Source organism: Sciurus vulgaris (assembly GCF_902686455.1).
Source record: "Sciurus vulgaris genome assembly, chromosome: Y".
NCBI lineage: Eukaryota > Metazoa > Chordata > Mammalia > Rodentia > Sciuridae > Sciurus > Sciurus vulgaris.
In genome coordinates this window covers 95130-116272 of record NC_136481.1, presented here as the reverse complement: position 1 = coordinate 116272, position 21143 = coordinate 95130, and the positions used below count along the sequence as shown (strand labels likewise).

At 32.4% G+C, this 21143-nt stretch overlaps 1 protein-coding gene across 8 annotated transcripts in view; it reads left to right on the top strand.

The window, feature by feature from the left end:
• Window positions 1-21143, top strand: part of LOC306652047 (lysine-specific demethylase 6A) — a 202658-nt gene that overhangs the window by 140681 nt on the left and 40834 nt on the right. For all 8 annotated transcript variants that reach the window (XM_079125113.1, XM_079125118.1, XM_079125115.1 and 5 more), the window contains 2 exons: window positions 16603-17381; window positions 20775-20904. In XM_079125113.1, the coding sequence (XP_078981239.1) occupies window positions 16603-17381; window positions 20775-20904 (909 nt within the window). The remainder of the gene's footprint in view (window positions 1-16602; window positions 17382-20774; window positions 20905-21143) is intronic.

Sequence of the window (21143 nt, the reverse complement as noted above, 5' to 3'; positions counted from 1 at the left end):
AGACCTGTGATGTTCACACACCAGACATCTAAATCCCATTATTTGCTCGACGCCCAAGGAGTCTCTCTACACCTCCATGATCGGAAAAATCCCCAACAGCAGCCACTGTGGACACAGGACCTGACTCCATATACCCGCTCCCCAAACAGCTGCACTTAACCTCTTTGCCAGGAGCCAAGGAGTAGGAGAGGGGGCCACACAGGCAGTCAGCAGGAATACAGAAGCGAGATAAAGGATGCTCCGTGTATCTATACCCACTCTGTTGCCACTCCAAACTCAAGCACTGTCTCCAACTGGCCCTCTGTGCCCACTCAGTGTTACTGCTTCTTGCCCTGGGAAAACGGTAGCAGTGTTAGCAGTCCAAAAAGGTTCTTGATACAATTTCATTCTATCAAATTCCTTAAGACTTGTTTTGTGGTTTACCAGGTAATCTACCTTGAGAGTGTTCTATATGCAGTTGAGAAAATTGTGTATTTTACTTCTGTTGAATAGAATTTTCAGTAAATACCTCTTTTATTCATTTAGTGTAGAGTCTGGTTTAAATCTGATTTTTTTTTTGTTGATTTTCTCTCTGGTAGAGCTTCCCATTGATGAAAATGCTCTATTGAAGTCCCCTAAAATTACTTATTGCCGTTTACCTGCCCCTCAATCTGTCAACATTTGTTCTATATATTTAGGTACTCTGATGCAGGGGCATATTTACAGTTGCTTTGTGTTGCAGAACTTTTTCCATTTATCACCATATAATAATCTTTGTCTCTTTTAACAGTTTTTCTGAGTTAAATGCTGTTATTCCTGATTCTGGATCTTCCATTTTTATGGACTATCATTTTCCATTCCTTCACTTTTATTGAACATGCGCCCTATAGTTGAAGAGAGTCTCTCTTAGGCAGCATGGAGAGATGGTGTTGTTTTTTGATCCATTCAGCCACAGTGTGTTTTAATTAGAGAATTTAAGTTTTTTATATTGAAGGTAAATATTGATAGGTAAGAATTGCCATTTTGTTAATGTGCAGTGCTTGTTTTGTAGGTCTTATTTCTATGGTTTTTCTTTGTAAGTAATTTTAAATTTACCAATTACAGATTTTGTTTTATGGTAACTTGTGGCTTACAGAAACCCAAGTTACTGATAAAAAGAAGTTACAGTAAGCTGATAGCAACTTGCCTTTGATTGCAAAAATTGAAATTCTACATTTTAGTAAAATCTCCCCATTTAAAATTTTTCATGTCACACTTTACATCATTTCATATTATATATCCTTTACAAATTGTTGTTGTTATCTAGTTTTGTCCTTTTAGTCTTCATTCTAAGGACATAAGTAGTTAATGCATCATCATTATGTTATTCATGAAGGCTCAATTTGACCATACTCTTGCTTTTTTTAACCAGTGAGGTATAAACTTCATATGTCTTTGTGTTTCTCATTATTATCCTCTTCTTTTAGAACTCCCTGAAGCAATTTTTATAGGACCTATCTTTCCTATAAAACTTAAATGAACTTCCGTAGCTTTTGATTATCTGGAAAAGTTTTTTTATCCTTTATTTCTGAAGGACTTTTGGATGAGATTAGTATTCTTAGATACCATGAGTTTTGTTTATTACAGGCTCAAAATTTTTTTCCAGTAATAATACTAACTTGTATATTAATGAGATTATGAGGTTTCAGTACATAAATATAATATGTAATGATTGAAATCAGAATCATTACTGTTTTTATCTACTCAGTATTAATCATTCTGTTGGGAACATTCACAATCTTTTCTTCTTGCTAGACTGAAGTATATTGTAAAAAAAATTTTTTAAAGCAATAATCATTCTCCTGTGTTAGATTACTAGAACTAATTCCTTCTGTCTTACCTGAACATTGGTAATTGTAATCCATTTGCTCTTCTACCCTTCCGTCCTGTCGTGACCTCTGTTTTATTCCCTACTTCTGTGAGATCAACTTTCTTAGATTTCATATGAGTGAGACCATGTGGTGTTTATATTTCAGTGCCAGACTTAGTTCACTGAACATAGTGTCTTCCATGTTTATCCATATTGCCAGAAATAAAAGGATTGATTTATTTTTATGTCTGTATAACATTCCATTGTTTTCGTATATCACATTTTAAAAATCCATTATCTGCTTATAGTTTCTTAGGTTGATTCCATGTCTTGGCTGTTGTGAATAGTACTGCTGTAAACATTGGAATTGGGGAGATAGAACTGTCTCTTTAGTATATTTATATTCTTTCTTTTGGTATTTGTGGTATTTAGTGGTATTTGTGGATCATTCCTTAGCTGTGTTTTTATTTTTTATTGGTTACTCTTTTCTATCATGGCTATACTAACTTACATCTGATCCATAGCATATGAGAGTTCTTTTTCTTTCCATTCTCACCAGCATTTGTTTTTAAAATTTTTTTTGTTAATAGCCATTCTATGTTAGTTGACATTATATTTCCTTTGTGGTTTTAATTTATATTTTCATCATGATTAGTTATGTTGAACACTTTTTCATATGCTTCTTAGCCATTCTCTTTTGTCAATAAATGTCTTTTCATGTCATATACAACCAAAAATGGATTATTTGATTTTTATGTCTCAGTAATTTGAATTCTGCATACATGCTGGATGTGTTTTTAATAACTTACATTTTTTCCTTCCATTTTGCTGATTGACTTATCAGTTGCCAAAGTTTTATTGTTGTTTGCCTTTTTGGTTGTTTCGTTTGTTGTTGTTGCTTTAAACTTTCATGTGGTATTACCCCTTTTGTTTAGTTTTGCTCTTTTTTGGGGGATGTTTAGAGGTTTGTCAAATGATTTCTTTGCTCATACTAATGTCACAGACATGGTTTCTTAAAATTTAATTTTTTTTTAAGTTATACATTGACAGTAGGACACATTTGATATAACATACATACATATAGTATAACTTCATAGAGTGTGATATGGAGTTATACTGGTCATATATTCATATGTTTGCATAGAAAGTTATGTCCAATTCATTCTACTCTTTCCCATTCTTCCACTCTTCCCTGTCCAGCCCAGTGAATCTCCATTCTATACTCTGCGCCCCATCAAGAGTCAGCATCCAGATATCACAGAGAACAGTCTCTGATTTTTTAGGATTGGCTTATTTCATTAGCATGATATTCTCTAGTTTTATCCGTTTACCATAAACTGCCATAATTTCATTCTTCATTAAGGCTGAGCAGTATTCCTTTGTGTGTATATATATATATATATATATATATATATATATATACACCACATTTTCTTTATCCATTCATCTGTTGAAGAACACCTAGGATGGTTCCATAGTTTGGCTTTGTGAGTTGAGCTGCTGTAAAAATTGACATGGCTGTGTTACAGTAATACGCAGATTTTAAGTCCTTTGGGTATAAACCAAGGAGTGGGCTAGCTGGGCCAAATGGTGGTTCCATTCCAGGTTTTCTGAGGAATCTCCATATTGCTTTCCAGAGTGGTTGCTCCAATCTGCAGTCTCAACCAGCAATATGTGAGTGTACCTTTTCCCTGACCTCTTCGCCAACTTATTGTTATTTATAGTCTTCATAATTGCGGTTCTGACTAGAGTGAGATGAAATCTCAGTGTAATTCTAATTTGCATTTCTCTAATTGCTAGTGATGTTGAACATTTTTTATGTATTTGTTGACCAGTCTGTTTCTTCTGTGAAGTTCAGTTCCTTTACTCATTTATTGATTGAACTTTTGAGATTTTTTTTTTTTGTTGTTAGTTTTTTGAGTTCTTTGTATATCCTGGAGATAAATTCTCTGAGGTGCAGGAAAGATTTTCTCCCATTTTGTAGACTTTCTCTTCATGTTCTTGATTGTTTCCTTTGCTGTGAAGAATTTTTTAGTTTGAATCCATCTCCTTTGTTGATTGTTGATTTTACTTATTGCGCTTTAGGAGTCTTGCCCTCAACATTTTTCCACTTCTTGAATAGTTTCATGTCCTTAATCTAATTCAGTTGATATTTGTATATGATGAGTAATGAAGGTTTCATTATTCTGTGTATGAATATTCAGAATACACATTTATTTAATTAGCATGTTCGGCTAATCACAGGTTAGACCTCAAAGCAATCTGAATAAATTTAGAAAAAATTTTTGATTTAATTTTACTGATTTTGTAGACTACAGTTGTATAAAATTAGAAACTAAACAAGTGAAACTTTGGAAATAGTACAAATACATGGAAATTAAAGAACATGCTCCAGAAAGATCTATGATTCAAGGAAAAAAGTAAGAGACATTTTAATAATTCCTGAAAGGAAAGAAAGTAGAAGTAGAATCTATCTTTGTATCATCAAAAGCAGTATACTAAGAAGGAATTTTATGCCCATAAAATACTTACTTAAAAAATGGGGAAAGATTGCATATAATTCAAAGGTGCATCTCAAGAAACTTGAATATCAATAACAAAACAAACTGAATCAATAGCAACAAAAGAAGTAATAAAAATTGGGTTAGGGAATAATGAAGTTTTGATAAAGAAAAATAGAAAAAACAATCAAAACCAGAAATTGATTCAAAAGATAGGAAAATTCAACAACATTTAAATCAGCTTAATAAGAAAACCAGATAGACAAACTTAAGTAAATAAAATCCTTAGTGAATTAGGGGAAATTAGCAAATGATATGCAGAATTAGGATCATGAAAGACTATGGTAAATAATTATACACCCCCAAAAATGGTAAATCTAGAAGAAATGTATAAATACTAGACACATCAGTCTAACCAGTTACTTCAGTTGAACCTTAAAGTAATCAGAATCTGGTAGGAACAATAGTGATAATAAAATTCAATTAGTGATGAGTCTTCCAGTGGTGAAAATACCAGGACTAGATGAGGTCCTTGTTGAGTTCTCTAAACTTTTTAAAGAAGATCACCAGTTCTTCCTGTGATATCTGCAACAAAAAAAAGGATGCCCAATTATAATTACAGTACTCATGGGAAGCTTTAGCCTAAGCAATTAGACAAGAGAAAAAAATTGAAGGGCATCCAAATTAGAAAGGAAGAAGTCGAACCTCAGTCTTATATATACAGAAACCTCAGGATTCCAGTGAACAGTTACAACTGAGCAAAACTGCAGGACAGAATATTAATTTAAAAAGCTAATGGCATTACTCTGCCCTAGTGATAAGTTAATTGTAAACAAAATCAAGAAAGCTATTCCTTTAACAGTGGCTCCTGTAGATAAATAAATGAAAAAAAAAATTATCTAGAGGTCAGACTAACCAGGGATATTGAAGATCTAGCAGTTAAAAATTGTAAAATTCCAAAGAAAGAAACTGAAAAAGAAGTAAATAAAAAGCTACCATGTGCTCATTGGCTGAAAATACTGATGTTGTAAAATGTCCATGATTCTCAAAATCTACAGACCAGTGCACTCCTATCAGAATACCAAGAACATTCTTCATAGTTATTCCAAAGAGAATCACAAAATTCACATGGAACTATAAAGGACCCTGGATGCCAACTCATCACTGAAGAGAACAAATAATGGTGGGAATACATGAGATTTCAAAGTATAGTATTGAGCACACCTCTGAATACAAAGTGATATTTGACCTAAAAGCAGAGAACTTATTATGGAAAAGAGTGGAAAATGCCTACACAAACCAACTTATTTTCAATAAAAACATTGTTGAAATGACAGTCTCTTTATTGAAGAGTGTTGAGTATTGAACAGTGTTGAGTGTTGTTTTTGCCTCATAATTTTGAAAATTCCATCCTACTTTAAATTCCATCCTGCCCTATAAAGCTTCTGGTGAGAAATCTGCTTCTGGGCATATTGGAATTCTCGTATGTTATGTTTCTTTTCTTTTGCTGCTTCTGTGACATCCTCTTTGTCTTTGAACTTTGACAGTCTGACCATACATTTGTGACTGTCTTTTCTACTTTGAATTTAATTGACGACATTTGTTCTTCCTCTACCTTGGTATTTATAACATTCTCTAGGTTTGAAATGTTTTCTGCTTTTTTTAAATAGCATGAACTTACTGCCTCTTGTCTTTCCCTTCTCCTTTTTGGGTGGCCTGAATGTGAACTTTTATTTCTTGTTTCTTCTTTTATGGTATACTATGAAGTAGCCTGTCTTCTAGTTCACTGGCTCTTTTTAAAGCTCAGTCACATCTTTTACGGATGTTCTTTGTTGCATTTTTTGTTTTCTTGGTTTCTTTTCAACTGCAGGGAATTTATATATGTAAATTATTATTTTATCTCTTAAATGTTTTTCTGATCAATTTCTGAGTTTTTCTGTATTTTTGGTAGTTCTCTGGGCTTCCTTAAAACAGATATTTTGAGTTTTTAGGCAGAACATACATTTCCATCATTTTAGTCAATCAGTAGCATGTTAATTTTCTTCATTTGATGATATCACATTTCCCCAAATCTTCTTGATCCCATGGTTCATGTATCAACTGCACATTGAAGAAGTGAATATTTATTCTAGCACTTATTAGAGGCCCTTGATATGTACAGCCATCTGGGTGTTCTTTGAATCGAGCCCACAGTAATATCTCTAGGTCACTTGCAAGTGGCCTTGTAATGAAGGAATAAATATGGGCAGTTCCCATTTACCTCAGAGAGGTTTAGCAGCCTTGTCCAGAAATTCTGAGCAGACTGTATGTTATGTTGTGGCTGTTGGCAGCAGTGTAGTTCTTGAAAGCCCCGTGAGTCCAGGACCACCATGTCCAGTTTGAACCAAGTTGGGAATCCTATTGCCTCTAAGGCTGACTGTATTCAAGGCCTGACCATATTCAGCCTGGGAAATATAGCCCCCCATATTCAGTGGGGATGCTGGGTAGTGATTTGTACCTTGAAGACCCAGGGTCTGTTTCTACAACTGGCCAGACCCTTCAAAGTAGCACCTTGGTTGATTCCAGTGATCCTTGGTAGTCTAGCACAGTCATTATTTGCAGTGCTTCCTCTGGGATGAGACAGGATTGAGCTTCGAGTAAGCGTCCCAGAATGGTAGGGAAGATGAATGTTTGCTTCTAGTCCAGCGGAATCTTGCAGTGAAAGAGAATTCTTCCCTTTACTGCTTGGTAGTTGTTTTTCTCAGCCCTGTAGGCTAACAGGATCACAAATGCCACTCCAAAGTTCTTGAATGTTGGGTTTGATAATCTTGCCTTTGAGTAATTGGTACTTTGATTTGGTGATGGTAGTGAAGGAGTGGGTGGGTAGGGCAGTGAAGCCAGAGAACTCTTACGTTGTCATTTTGTCAGATTTTAAATCTTTTTTTAATTTATGAATTCAGTGGCACAAATATCACTGTTTCTTTGATGTGTTCCTTAATATTTAGTAAATCGTCATTTTCATTTGATTTTCTCATATCTTAGAAAACTGAGAAGACTTCTCTGACCCATGTATTTTTTCAAAGTTCACTGTTAACTCTTCAACTATTTTGTGGTTTCTGTTATTGATTTTCAGTTTTATTTTGTACTTTGCATGAGTTATGTTCCTTATCATTTGTTAAAGCTGTTAAGACAATCTAAATTCTGTTCGACTGTAACATTTTAGTTTTTGAGAATCTCTTTATTGATGCTTATTTTATAATTATTATTGATATAGCTGGATTTTTTTTTTTTTTTTTTTACTGCTTTGAATTAGCTGTGCCTGTCTTTTTTCCAGTTTTTATTTTCTTCCACTGTTTTTGTGGTTTGCCTTTTTTTGATCATTTCTTCTTCTTCTTTTTTTTTACTGCTTTGAATTAGTTGTGCTTGTTCTTTTTTCCAGTTCTTATTTTTGTCCATTGTTTTTTTGTTTTGCCTTTTTTTGTTTGATCATTTTGCATGATCCCATTTTTTTTTTCTCCTTTCTTAGCATAACATTTCTACCTTAGATTTTCTTACCCCAGGGTAGTTTCTCTGTAATTTGCAATAGACATTTACCATTAATTCAAATCTACTTTCAGATAACACCATATAACTTCTTGAGTAGTGGGAGTACCTTACAACAAGGTATTAATAAATTACACACTTTTCCTTTTTTGTATCATTACTGCTATTCATTTCACTGAAGCAAGATATACTATTGAATTCGTGATAACTATCACTTTGATCCTTTTAAGTTTGAAGTTTCTCTTAAGAACTTTTTTGAACTTGTTTTTCAAAGTATACCTTCCAGTGCAGAGTCATTCAGTTTTTGTCTGAGAAAGACCTCCCCTTCTCCTTTATTTTCGAAGGGTACTTTTTCTGGAATTATAGAATGTTGGTTTTTTCTTCTTATACTGCAAAGAATTTCACTCTACTTTCTTATTGTCTGAATGGCATCTTATCTTACTTTATTGAGGCTGTTAAAACACATCTTAGAGTAGGTAGTTTGCAAAAAAGAGAACCTTATTTTTTCATATTTGTGGAATCTGAAATGTCAGATTTGGTGTCTGATGGGGACTTGATTTCCTGTTTCTGAATTGGTACCTATTTTCTCTGTTCTCATAGTGAAATGAATGATGGACTTCTCTTGAGCTTCTTTTGTAAAATACATTAATTTCTTTAAGAAGAACTCTGCCCTCATAATCTAATCACCACCCTATGGTCCCACCTAAAACTGTCACCTTAGTGATTATATTTTAGTAAAGAAATTTATGGGGGTGAAGCATAGCATAGATATATTCAGGGTACAGTATTTAAGTTCTCAAGACAAGACTGTTGTAATTCTTATTTGTGTGTTTCTCTATGTGCAACCTGGGCTTATGGGTTTTGTTTTTTTCCTTTACTTTTCTCAGGATATGTGTGGGTTTTTTGTTTGCTTGTTTTGTAGCTTTTTGGTTTTTGTTTGTTTATTTTTGTCTTCAGATTTTATGCATTTTGCTTTTTTTCTTTTGGGATTGAACTCAGGGACACTTAACCACTGAGCCACAGCCACAGCCCTTTTGTATATTTTATTAGAGGCAGGGTCTCACTGAGTTGCTTAGGACCTCACTGAGTTGCTGAGGCTGGGTTTGAACTCTTGATCCTTCTGCCTCAGCCTGCTAAGCCACTGGGATTACAGGAGTGTACCATCATGCTTAGCAGATTTTCTGCATTTTGAATATAATATTGTAACATGTATTATAGTTGGTAGGGTTCTTTGTCTTCCAAAGAATTAAATCCATGGACACAAGGTGAGAGCAAAGTAACAGGATTTATTAGAGTAATGGGAGGAATGCAAAGCTCTGGAAGAGGGAGGGTGCCAATGAGTGTCTGTTTTCTAGTATTCTTATGGTCTTGATCTGTCCCTAAAGGTGATTGATGGATGAAACTTAGAAAAGAGCCAATTACCACTCTTTTTTGTCTTCAAAAAATATGGGGAGAATACTTTTCAAGCCTTTATTAACATCAGCATGGGATGAGGGTTCGTTAATATAAGAAGAAGTACTTGTTAGAAGATTTTGCTGATTGGCTGTTGCTAGGGTTGGGGTCAGGTAACTAAGGAAGAACTCAATTAGTCAAAACTGTCAGGGGCTGTGAGAGGATGTTCTCCAAGCCCAGTGTTTTATAATGGCATGGTCTAATTCCCTTCTTCTCTTCTCTGAAACCCTTTTCCTGACTGACTGTGAGTGGTCTTTCTGTTTCAATTTGTTTTATGTAAAATTTTGGGTATATAAATCATTGATATTTTTTGATTTTCTGGGATATGTGGTTTGGTGCTATATATATATATGTGTGTGTGTGTGTGTGTGTGTGTGTGTGTGTGTGTGTGTGTGTTTTTTAATTCTCACTAATTACTTCTTCCAAAACTTTTGTCTTTTTTCTAATTGTCCTTTTTGGCATTTCGTTACATGTGTGCTATTTTCCTCTAATTCTTCTATATTCTGTTTTTCCCCCATCCCATTGTCTTTGTGTTTTAGTTTTGATATTACAAACTTAATGATTGTTTTCTTGGCTCTCATCTGCTGATGATAATTCCATCAAAGGCAGACTTCAGTTTTGTTTCAGTAGTATTTGATTTTTTCTTATAGTTGACATGTTTCTTCGAAACATTATCCATTGTTGTAAATTTTGCCTACTTTCTCCATTAACTAATAATAACCATATCCAGTTAGCTAACTAATGGATAATAACCATTTTAAATTCCTTTAAAATTGACAAGAATTCTCACATTTCTTATGATGATTACTCTCCTTTCAGGTTTAAAATAACATGTCATAGTTTTCCTCTCAAAACAATCATGGAGATTAAGTAGACTTTTAGTTGAAGGTGTTCTCTTCATGTAAACATAGTTGGTCTGGTTACTGTATACCACAGTTGTTAATGTCATAGGCTAAATTTTGTTTTTATTTCCCTTTTCACGTTTGTTTCCCTAGAGATGGCTTCTTAAATAAGTTCTGAATCAAGTAGTTCTTTTCCTTGTATTTCTGTGATATAATATAGGGTTTGGTGTAGATGAGATTGTAGAGGGGGAATGTTTTCTAGTTCTCTTATCATGTCTTGGTGTTTTAGTGATCTTGGGTTTTTCCTTCAGAAGTGTTGCTCTCACTGCTCATTGTGCTCTCCCACTCCCAGTTATATGAGGCCAGAAGACAGTAGATGCCTGGAGTTGAGTTATTTCTTTTCTGTCGTGTAAATTCTATTAGTTGGCTAAGCACTAATAAAAAAATTAATAGTAAAATCCTGTTTTTACCTCTCTTGAAGCATAACTTCTTTTAAAAAAATTTTTGTAGTTGTAGACAGCATGATTTTATTTTGTTTGGACAGCATGTCTTTATTTTATTTGCTTATTTTTTTATGTGGTGCTGAGGATTGAATTCAGTACCTCACATATGCTAGGCAAGCACTCTGCCACTGAGCTCCAGCTCCAGCCTGAAGCATAGCTTTTTAAGACCAGAATGTGTTGGGGGTATTTCCACATCGTCACTTTACCTATCTCCTACTGAAAACAATAGAAGATTATTTTATATTATTTAAGATCCTGTTAGGGCTTTCTGGAGGGGAAATTCACAAAATTCAAGGAGTTTGTAAGTTTGGTCCCCTGAAGTTCATCAGGCCAAGTATGGCTGTTCACTCCAGAAATTAAATGTGAAGAGTAGTGAAATAGAAAAGGAATTTATTCAGTAGAGGTGTTTTGGAAAACATCATTGGTGACCTGGCATCCTCTGCTGTTTCCAAGAGTTAACAAGAGGATTTAGGTTAAATACTGGAAGGAACAAATTAAACTCAGAGCTTGAGTTGTGTATTGTCAAGTAGTTTTGGTCAAATATGGTATGGGTGATCATTATCAGTGATAATGAAGTTACTGCTACCTTATCCATGGTTGTTTTATTGATTGCACATCAGTTTTTTCTGTAATCTTTCTTGACTAAAAAAGAGAAATACTCAGAGAAAAGAATAAGTTAGAAAAAGGCAAGATAAGAGTTGGTTTCTTCCACTTTAGAGTAGTGATTGAGTACTTCATCATACACTCCAGTGGTCTTTAATAGGAAATTGTCTTTCCACAATTCCTTCATATAGAATTAACATTCCCATTCCAAAAGGGAGGAATAGAGACATAGAAAGAAAGAACAAAAACAAGAACAAAACTTGGAAGGGCACATATTAAATTACTGTGTTCTGTGTCCAGAATCTAGGACATACAGGTGTGATATGAGCACCAAAGATATTGAACAGCCCCATTCCTTGTAACCCACATACTCTTTGGCTGGTCTGCTGGCTTGCCTGTAGCTTCCCTTGGCAGATGTTCCACATTCATGGCTTCTACCTTTCTGAAATCTGCAGTGTGGCTTTGACCAACTCTTGAAACCTCAGAGGTATGCATCTCCTGCCAAGGAGGAACTCATAACACTGCCACACAGTGCTTTTCTTTTGAAATTTTAGTGGACATTTACATGACTTAATAACTCTTGCTTTCTCTGTGCCATTATCATATGGATAGCACCAGTTTCTACCACTCACATGACCTATATTTGAGCCTGCTTGGAACCACTTTCATTTTTTTTTCTTTAAAAGTTTTATTCAGGTACAGATTTAGTTATAGTTAAATTAAGGTATATAATTTAATGTTTTTATAAATGTATATTGCTATGTTTTTAACATCTGAGTCCTGTTTTATTGTACTTACACACCCCCACTCCCCAGTTTCTTTATGGTCATTTGTTACCCACCTTCTACCCTGAGGTTTAGACACCCTAATCACTTTCTGTCTTTACAACTTTACTTTTATAAAGATTTAATATCAGAAGATATTATTATTATAAGTATTTTTATATTTGACTATTCACTTCATATATTTTTTTGAGATTTAAATTTGTGGTTCTATTGTATACATTTTAAATTTTTTATTGCTGAGAAGTGTTTCAGTGTATAAGTGTTATCTCAGTTGATTTATAATCTTCTTGTCAGTTAAATATTCATATTTTTTCCTAGTTGGGTTATTATAAACATTATAGTTAGTGTTGCTATGACTATTAGTTTAAAACTGTTTCTGGGAATATTTGGTTTCATTTCTCTATCAAGAAATGTAAATTACTCTGTTTTGTAGTAAAGATTTGTTTTAATTAACTTTTTAGTCTTACTCTAAGGTGCTGAACCATTTTTATGTTCCTCTTAGCAGCTTATGAAGTTCTATTACCTCTCTCTCTCTCTCTCTCTCCCTCTCTCTCTTTTCCTCTCTCTCTCCCCACCCCTCTCTTTCTCCCCATCTCCCTCTCTCACCCGCTCCTCCCCCACACGCACACTTTGTTTTGGTACTAGGGATTGAACCCATGGCACTTACCTTCTGAACTACATCCCCAGCTCTTTTTCTTATATTTTATTTAGAGGCAGGGTGGTGCTGAGTTGCTTAAGGCCTTGCTAAATTGCTGGGTTAGCTCTGAACTTGAAATCCTCTTGCCTCAGCCTCCCAAGCTGCTGGGATTACAGATGTATACCTGCACCACCACACGCAACTCTCTCTTTTTTTTTTTTAAACTGGCTTTCCCTGTTTGATTTTTCTGTTTCTTCTGACCAGTGTTATTGCTTTCCTTGTAATTATTTTGATTTGATATCTCCTTCCTGTCTTCTTAAGATGATAGCTTACTGTGGTGGTATTAGACCTTTCTTTCACAACATGAATGTTAAAAGCTATAAATAACCTTTAAATATTATTTTAAGTGTAAATTATTACTTTAAGTGTAAATATTACTTTAAGTGTAAATTTTGATCTGACTTTTTTTATCTTTCAAGGTATTTTCTAATTTTTAAAAAAATCGTTAATTTGACTCATGTAATTGTTAGAGATCTATAATTTATTTTGTAAATACTTGGTTATTTATTAGATTTTTATGTCAGTTATTTAATGTAAACCCATTTTGTTTAGGACTATCCTTTGAATAATCTGATTTCTCTGATGCTTCTGAGACTTGTTTTGGTTTTTTCCCTCCTATTCTAACCAGTATGAATGATGCCATTTCATGGGAATTTCTAAAGAATTTATATTTTGTCAGTGTCACATGGAGTGTTTTATATATAACAGGTTAAAATAGTTGATACTATTGCCAAAGTCTTTTATTTGTATTTCTTGACTGTCTGCTTTACCAACAATTGACAATGAACTATTGAAGTCTCCAGCTATTAATATTGAATTATGTAATTGTTTTTCACATTTGTTAGGGTTCTCTTCATATACTTTGAGGTCTGTTATTTAGTACTTTTTTTTTAATTACATGATGCTGACTTTTACCATTGTGAAGTTTTACTCTTTTTCATTAGTTGACTTTTTATTTAATGTGTTCTTTATACTAATATCTCCTTTCCAACTTCTTCCATTACTATTTGCATTATGATCATTCATCATTCCTTTGCTTTGAACTTTTCTACATATTTGAAGGAAAAGGATATAGTATATACAGCATGTTGAGTCATACACTGCATAATGTTTCAGTCATATGAGATGCATAGAAGATGTTAATCATATGAAATTATATTGTCTAGTGATATAGCCATTGCAGCTTGTGCAAACACACTTTTTTGATATTCACCCACAGAATTGTCTGTGAACTAATTTCTCAGACATATCCCCATTGTTATGCAACACATGATTGTGGTTGATTTTGGTCTTTTTATCCAGCCTAACAATCTCTGCCCTTTGAGAAAAATACAGTCTGTTTGTATTTAATATAAGATGGTTTAATTTCCACCACTTCTTCACCCTTTTCTTTTTTTCTTTTTCTTTTTTTTTTTTGTTCTTTCTTCCCTACTGTGTGTGCATGTGTATTAAGCATTTTTTACATAAAATATGAATTTGTCTGATAAGAGTATCGTAATTGCTTTAAATATTGTCTTAAAAACAAGATGTGCATATATTAAAATTTTTTTTTATTTATAGCATTTAAAATATTTGCATTGCTATTCATTCCTTCTTGTAGACTAACTTATTATCTAATCTACATGATTTTTGTTAGTATTTTCTTAGTGTACATCTATACTCCTAAGTACTTTTTTAGGAATGTCTTTGTTTCAGGTTTGTTTTTGAGGTACTATTTACTTGACATAGAATTCTTACCAGTTTGTTTATTTGGCATTTTTGTCATTCTTCCTAAATTGAAGTTTGTTTAATGAATCATTTCACTTTTCTCCCTAAAGTAATAAGTCATTTTCCTGTTTGGATTGTCTGTACTGTAGTGTTAGCAATTTGATTGTGATGACTGTGTCGTAGTTTTTTTTTATATTTATTCCATTGGAGGTTTAATGAACTTCCTTATGTGATAAAGTTTTTTGTCAAATGAAAATTGTTGTTCCTGAATTTCTTTAAATATATATTTTTGAGACTCTCTTTGCATGTTTGGCAAATTTGAATGGAAGTTAGGCATTTAAATATAGTATATTTTTATACTTTTGGAACTGTTTTCATTCTGTTTAAATGACTTACTTGCATTATTTCCTGAAGTGATATAGATTCTGTCTTTTGCTTTTATTCTTCATACTAATTTTTAGCTTGGTAACTTAGGATTCTTAATTTTTTTCATAAAATTCAGAGGTCAGCTAATTATTAGGGCCAAATTCATGTCCATAGATCATAGGTTTCTGTCATGTGACTATTGATCTTTGGGTGAGTTAAGGAACACTTTCAAACTTGTAATCAGGTTCTCCAGTTTCCCTTTGCTTTCATCACACAGTGAACTACAACTATAAGACTTTATAATTCAGAATGCTTTGAACTGCAGCAGAAGTAATAAAATTGTTTTTCACCTATTTTCTGATAGTTTATGAGTAAATTTTGATAATTAGTAAATTTTTGAATTATTAACATTACTTAAGAATTTTATCTAAATTATTGCTTAGATTATTCTTTTGCTTCCTTAAACATTTGACATTCTGTGTCATTTTTCATGAGTCCAAAATTTAAAATAATGTATTTGTATATTTCCATTGTGTGTGTGTGTGTGTATATATATATATGTATATATATATATTACATTTCTGATAAGAAACATTCTGTTATTTCAGGGTCTTTACAGTTTTACAAATTGATTTCAGAGTCATACCAGCAAATTTTAGAGGCTTGAAAGTCACTTCAGTGTATAAGTAAACTTGTGACTTTAATTTTTCTAAATCAGAGCTTGTTTCTGACAAATTTCATTTCACATTGAGCAAAAATACTTTTACCTTGCTACTGAATAAATCCCAATGCAGAAAGCAATCATTTAAATATGTTCTCTGGCCTTCCTAAGGTTCCACAAAAATATTGGTGTTGAAAGTTAAATAATATGTAATTATAATTTTACCCCAGAAAAGGTAATAGTTTTATATATCAATAGTAGGTTATTTTCGGAAATTATCAAACTATTGTTTTAGTATTTCCTTAATTATAAGTGTACCTGAGAAATTAATTTATTAATTATTTTGGAGTTAAGTCATTTAAATGAGAGTCATTATAAAGCAGTTTGCAACATCAGGCAAACTTCAGTCCATGAAATGACTTTTCATCTGAAACTTAATATTATTATCTATGATAGGTTGCACTTTTAAAATTACTGAACAATTTTAATATATTCTCCTCCCTTGTGAATTTGGGAAAAGGATTATTATCAGATCATTATCTGGGGACATTGCCATTTAAAATGTCTTTGCCTTTGTGGGTGATTTGAAGGTAGAAATTCAAGTAAGTTATTACTAAAATATTCTTAGAGTTAGTATTTTTGTTGAGAATTATTGCTGTACATGCATTACAACTTTACTGATAATTTTTAAAGTTCAATAAATACATTCAAATAAACCTACTATAAATCAGTGACTTGATTTATTTTTTATGTTCTTGGCTTGGTGCATGGCCGTATGTAACTGTCTTTTAAATATAAATTGAAAGGCATATTTTTCTTGAGATGAAAATACGTATGTCAAGATGGAACCATTTAAAGTTATCAAGTTTTCTGTGAGAAAAATTTCTAATAAATTAAGCAGCCTGATTAGATAATTTACTATAAAATACTAATCACTGAAAGTTGTTGATTATGGATCAAATTATTGATTGAGGATTTGGTTTTAAATTTGTTCCACATTTAGTTATTTTTGGTGACTGTTTTTACTTAAATTTTAATCTTCAGTGTTGTTCTTTATATGTATTTTGAGCTTGTATAATATGATATTTAAACCAATTTTACTTCTTTCCTTTTTTTTTTTTTTTTTTTTTTTTAGGGGCTTCATAAAGGTCAGAGTTCACATTTGGCAGGACCTAATGATGAACAACCTCTCTTTCCCACTGGGTCTACTCAGTATCACCAGGCAGCTTGTACTAGTAGTCAGAATCAAAATGGACATCATACTCTGCCTAGAAATTCAGTACCACAGGGGGATGCTCTCAATCACCTCTCCTCTTATATTGCTACCTCAGGTGGACAAAAAGGTATTACCTTTACCAAAGAGAGCAAGCCTTCAAGAAATAGATCCTTGGGGTCTGAATCAAGCAGGCATGCTGGAGATACATCTAATAGCTGTGCTGGTATCAAGGAACTTCCTAATCATGTCCATCAGGTGACGACAGTTGCTATTTCCAGTCTTAACCATGGAGAGTCTGTGTCACCAAATTTAATAATTGCGGACAATCCTCAGCTTTCTGCCTTGTTAATTGGAAAAGCCAATGACAATGTGGACACTGGAACCTGTGGAAAAGTCAATAATACTCATCCAGTTATTCATACAAAGACTGATAATTCTGTTGCTTCTTCACCTTCTTCAGTCATTTCCACAGCTACACCGTCTCCAAAGTCTACTGAGCCGACAAGCACACACAGTGTTACCAGCCTTAATAGTCCTCACAGTGGGTTACACACAATTAATGGAGAAGGGCTAGAGAACTCACAGAGCTCTACAAAAGTAGATCTGCCTGTAGTTAATCACAAATCTAGTCCTCAGATCATACCATCAATGTCTGTATCCATATACTCCAGTTCAACAGAAGTTCTAAAGGCATGCAGGTTAGTGTGGGAAAGTTTATCAAAAAGTGGAAATGGGTGACTGTTGGCCAGCTTAAAAGTCTTGAAACTTGAAATGGTGATTTTTAACTTAAAAAAAAAAAAAAAGAAGATAGAATTTTGTTCTTTAGAGTACAGCAAAAGACCATAGTTACATATCTAAAATAATTTCATAAGGAGTGTTGTTATGTTTGAAAGTCGTGGTTATACTTTACCAGGTGTAAGAAGCATTTTTTTTATAAAATATTACCTGAGATTATGTTTTTGTTTAGTATTGCTGACTTTTATTATTATTAAAGTTGTCAGTTTCAGTGTGATTGACCTTTTTCTGAGGATTAAAGTAATAACTTTTAAAAGGGGATAGGGAAGAGAGAAAGTTCAATTCTGAAAACTGGGGATAAAATTATACTGAGACCTAAAAACAATGATATTGTATATGATACTTATTTGATGAGTTTATCTAGATAGTATCTTTCATTCTATACTAAACAACAAGCAAATGTGAAAGAAAATTGAAGTAAACTACTTTAAAACAAACATTTAAAAAGCATTTTTACATATTTATAGATTTCTGCAATAAGCAAATTACTGAGTCCAGAAGCTATTCAAATAAAGTAAACTTAGTCTTTCCCATACCTACTTTTTCTACTGCTTCATTGTTCCTCTGTAATGGACTTTTGTAGTAAGGTTTAATTCTCTCTCTTGAACAATATGGGGACATACATATTCCGAAGATAATCGTTTTTGTTGTCTGCAGGTCTATTAACTTGCATTAGACTTGGATAATAGATGTTTTAAGAGGAAAAAACCTTGCATTTCTACTGTTTTCTACCTTGTATTTTTAATTACATAAATTCCTTCTTTGTGATTTGCCCTATTAGGAATTATTAGATGTGATTTTTTTTTGCACCATTTATGCAGAGAATCCTTTTATTTCTATATTTCTAGTCAGTTTTCTTTTGTAATGGGGTCTGCTTTATGGTGTCAAAGCTGGTTTCAAACTCCTGAGTTTCAAGTAATCTCTCAAACTCAGTATTAGTTGGGTGAGACTGTTGGTGTATGCTGCAATTCTTATTTTTAATCATTTATTTTAAATCTGTTGTTTAATATATCTTGGTAACTGTATAGAAATATATTTCTTTTAAGATTTAAAATTGTAATTTTAACATTCAACTGATAGAATGAGTTTATAGGTTCCTTGTTCATGTTATCTTTTTCTTTTCTTTTGAAACAGTCTCTACATTTTCCCATTCCTTTGCTTTCCCATAAAAGTAAATTCATTTTTAAAATTCTGTTATTGAACTGTAGAAACAGAGTTCTAAAGTTTTATTTCTTAAGCTCGATGTTCATATTGAGGATGTTAAATAAGTTTAACTTTTAGTTCAACGATAAATTAGCTTGAGCTGGGGTTGTGGCTCATTGGTAGAGCACTTGCCTATATGTGTGATACCCTGGATCCTCAGTACCACATATAAATAATAAAGGTCCATCGAAAACAACAACAAAATTTAAAAATAAATAAATTAGCTCAGGAAACTTTTCTAGTACAATTAAATACTTAACTCATATCTTGAGATAGCTTAAAATAATATTTATTAGTCATGTGTCAAACGGTTATTGGGTGATGGCTGTGGAAACATTAGAGGTGGATGTACACAGACTAAGATGGCCATGACTTCACTGGGAAGTATAATTCAGTATGTAGTTTATTGACTGAAATGCATGATTTTATAAATGACTTTTCCTTCTTGCCAGTGAGATTATATAATGATATTTTGTTTAAAATGTAAAGAGTAACTGATATATAATTCATCATTGAAGGCATTTAAACTGTCCTAGTGAGGATACTTGAATTGTCTGGTAAGCCATATATTTCCTGTTTATTAAAAGTTATTGGAATGTGTAAATTAAGATCAATTTTTATTTTTTTTAAAGCTTAAAATATGTCAGATCTAACTCTTAACATAAGATTTTAATGCTCTGTGGAGAATTACTGAAAACTCCAGTATAAAATTTATCTCTAAAAATGTTGACTTAGTGCATCTCTGCACTTTTTTAGAGAAGTCAATTTTAAACGTAATTCTTAACTTTAAAATCCATCATAAATTCTTTGTTATGTTAAGAAATGTTATACATATTATGGACTATTTAATATATTTCAAACGTCTGAATATATTGCATTTCAAGTTCTACTTTTCATAAGCCCAGTTTCATTAGTCTTATAAGAATTTTCCTGTGCAGAAGAATATAGCAGGGATCATTTTTTTCAGATTTTTATTGTTCTATAAATTGTAATTACTTTGGAAGCAAATTAGTTAGTGATTCGTTTTTTACTTTCCAAAATAAAGGTTTATTCATAATATTTTAAAATTCTTTTTCCTTTGGTATTTGACCATGTTGATTCTTCTAAAATTTTAATTAGGTAAGACAGCTTGAATCATTTGAAAGACTTGTTTTCTGAATTTACTAAAATGTTAAGGACTTAGGGACTGTGGTTTGTAGCTTAGTAGTAGAGCACTTGCCTAGCATTTGTAAGACACTGGGTTCAATCCTTAGCACCACATTAAAAAATAAAATAAAATAAATAAAAAAAGGTATTGTGCCCATCTACAACTAAAAATCAAATCTAAAAAAATGTTAAGGATTTTGAAATATTATCCTAACTCCTTTTTACCTTAAAAAGAATTTGAGTTTGATAGTAATTCTTACCACATTTTATGAATTTGTTGTATAGTAAGTGTGATACTTTTCAATAGTGGAAAAAATTACTCAGATGCTATTAAGTAATAACCAGATATAATATGAAGATAAGTAGCATATTTTAAAATCTTATTAAAATTTGTAAATTTTGGAACCTTGCTGAACATATTAGCCAACTAATACATAGAAAATAAGTTTTGAAAAGAAAGAACTAATGAATTGCTGAGTTTGGAAGTTGTCACAAAGATATTTTGGAAATAATTAGTAAGATGTGATTTAAAAAATTGTGTTATTTTTATGGATATCTAAACCTTCTTTTGGTCAAGTATTTTAATATTTAATGGAGAAAATTTTTAAGGGTACAGTGTGTTAGAAAATTAAGAGTTTGTATCTATTCTTAAGGTAATAAAATAAATTAGAAATTATGTACAATAAAAGAAATTTTGTCATATATAGTACATTTTAATTAAAATGACACATGGACTAAAAGTGGATATTTTGTTTAATGATATAAGGAATCAAAGTGAATATCTACTGAAATTGACACCATTCTATTTTTAGTTGAATCAACCTGCCTCAGAATGATTGTTTTTATAAATGGCTTATACCTAACAATGCAGATTTTTTTCTATTTTCAAAATAAGTATATTGCTGATTTGTTTCTTCTGCCTTTTTTTTTTTTTTTTTTTTTTTAAGGAACCTAGGTAAAAATGGCTTGTCTAATAGTCACATTTTGTTGGATAAATGTCCACCTCCACGACCACCAGCTTCACCATACCCTCCCTTACCGAAAGAGAAGTTGAATCCACCCACACCTAGTATTTATGTGAGTCTCAGTTGATTAATTAGAAATAAATCAAGTGTGTGAACTAACTTGTCTGCCTTTAGTAGATGATATATTTTAAAATCAAGTCAGATGCCCATTAGGAAACATTAAATTTACTCTCACAGACTGAATATATCAAAAATATATTTATTTTCCAAGGAATGATAAATAAGTGTTCTTCATCTACATGTGGCCTACCTCTTTTTTTTCCTTAGTAAATAAAGTTTTATTGGAACACA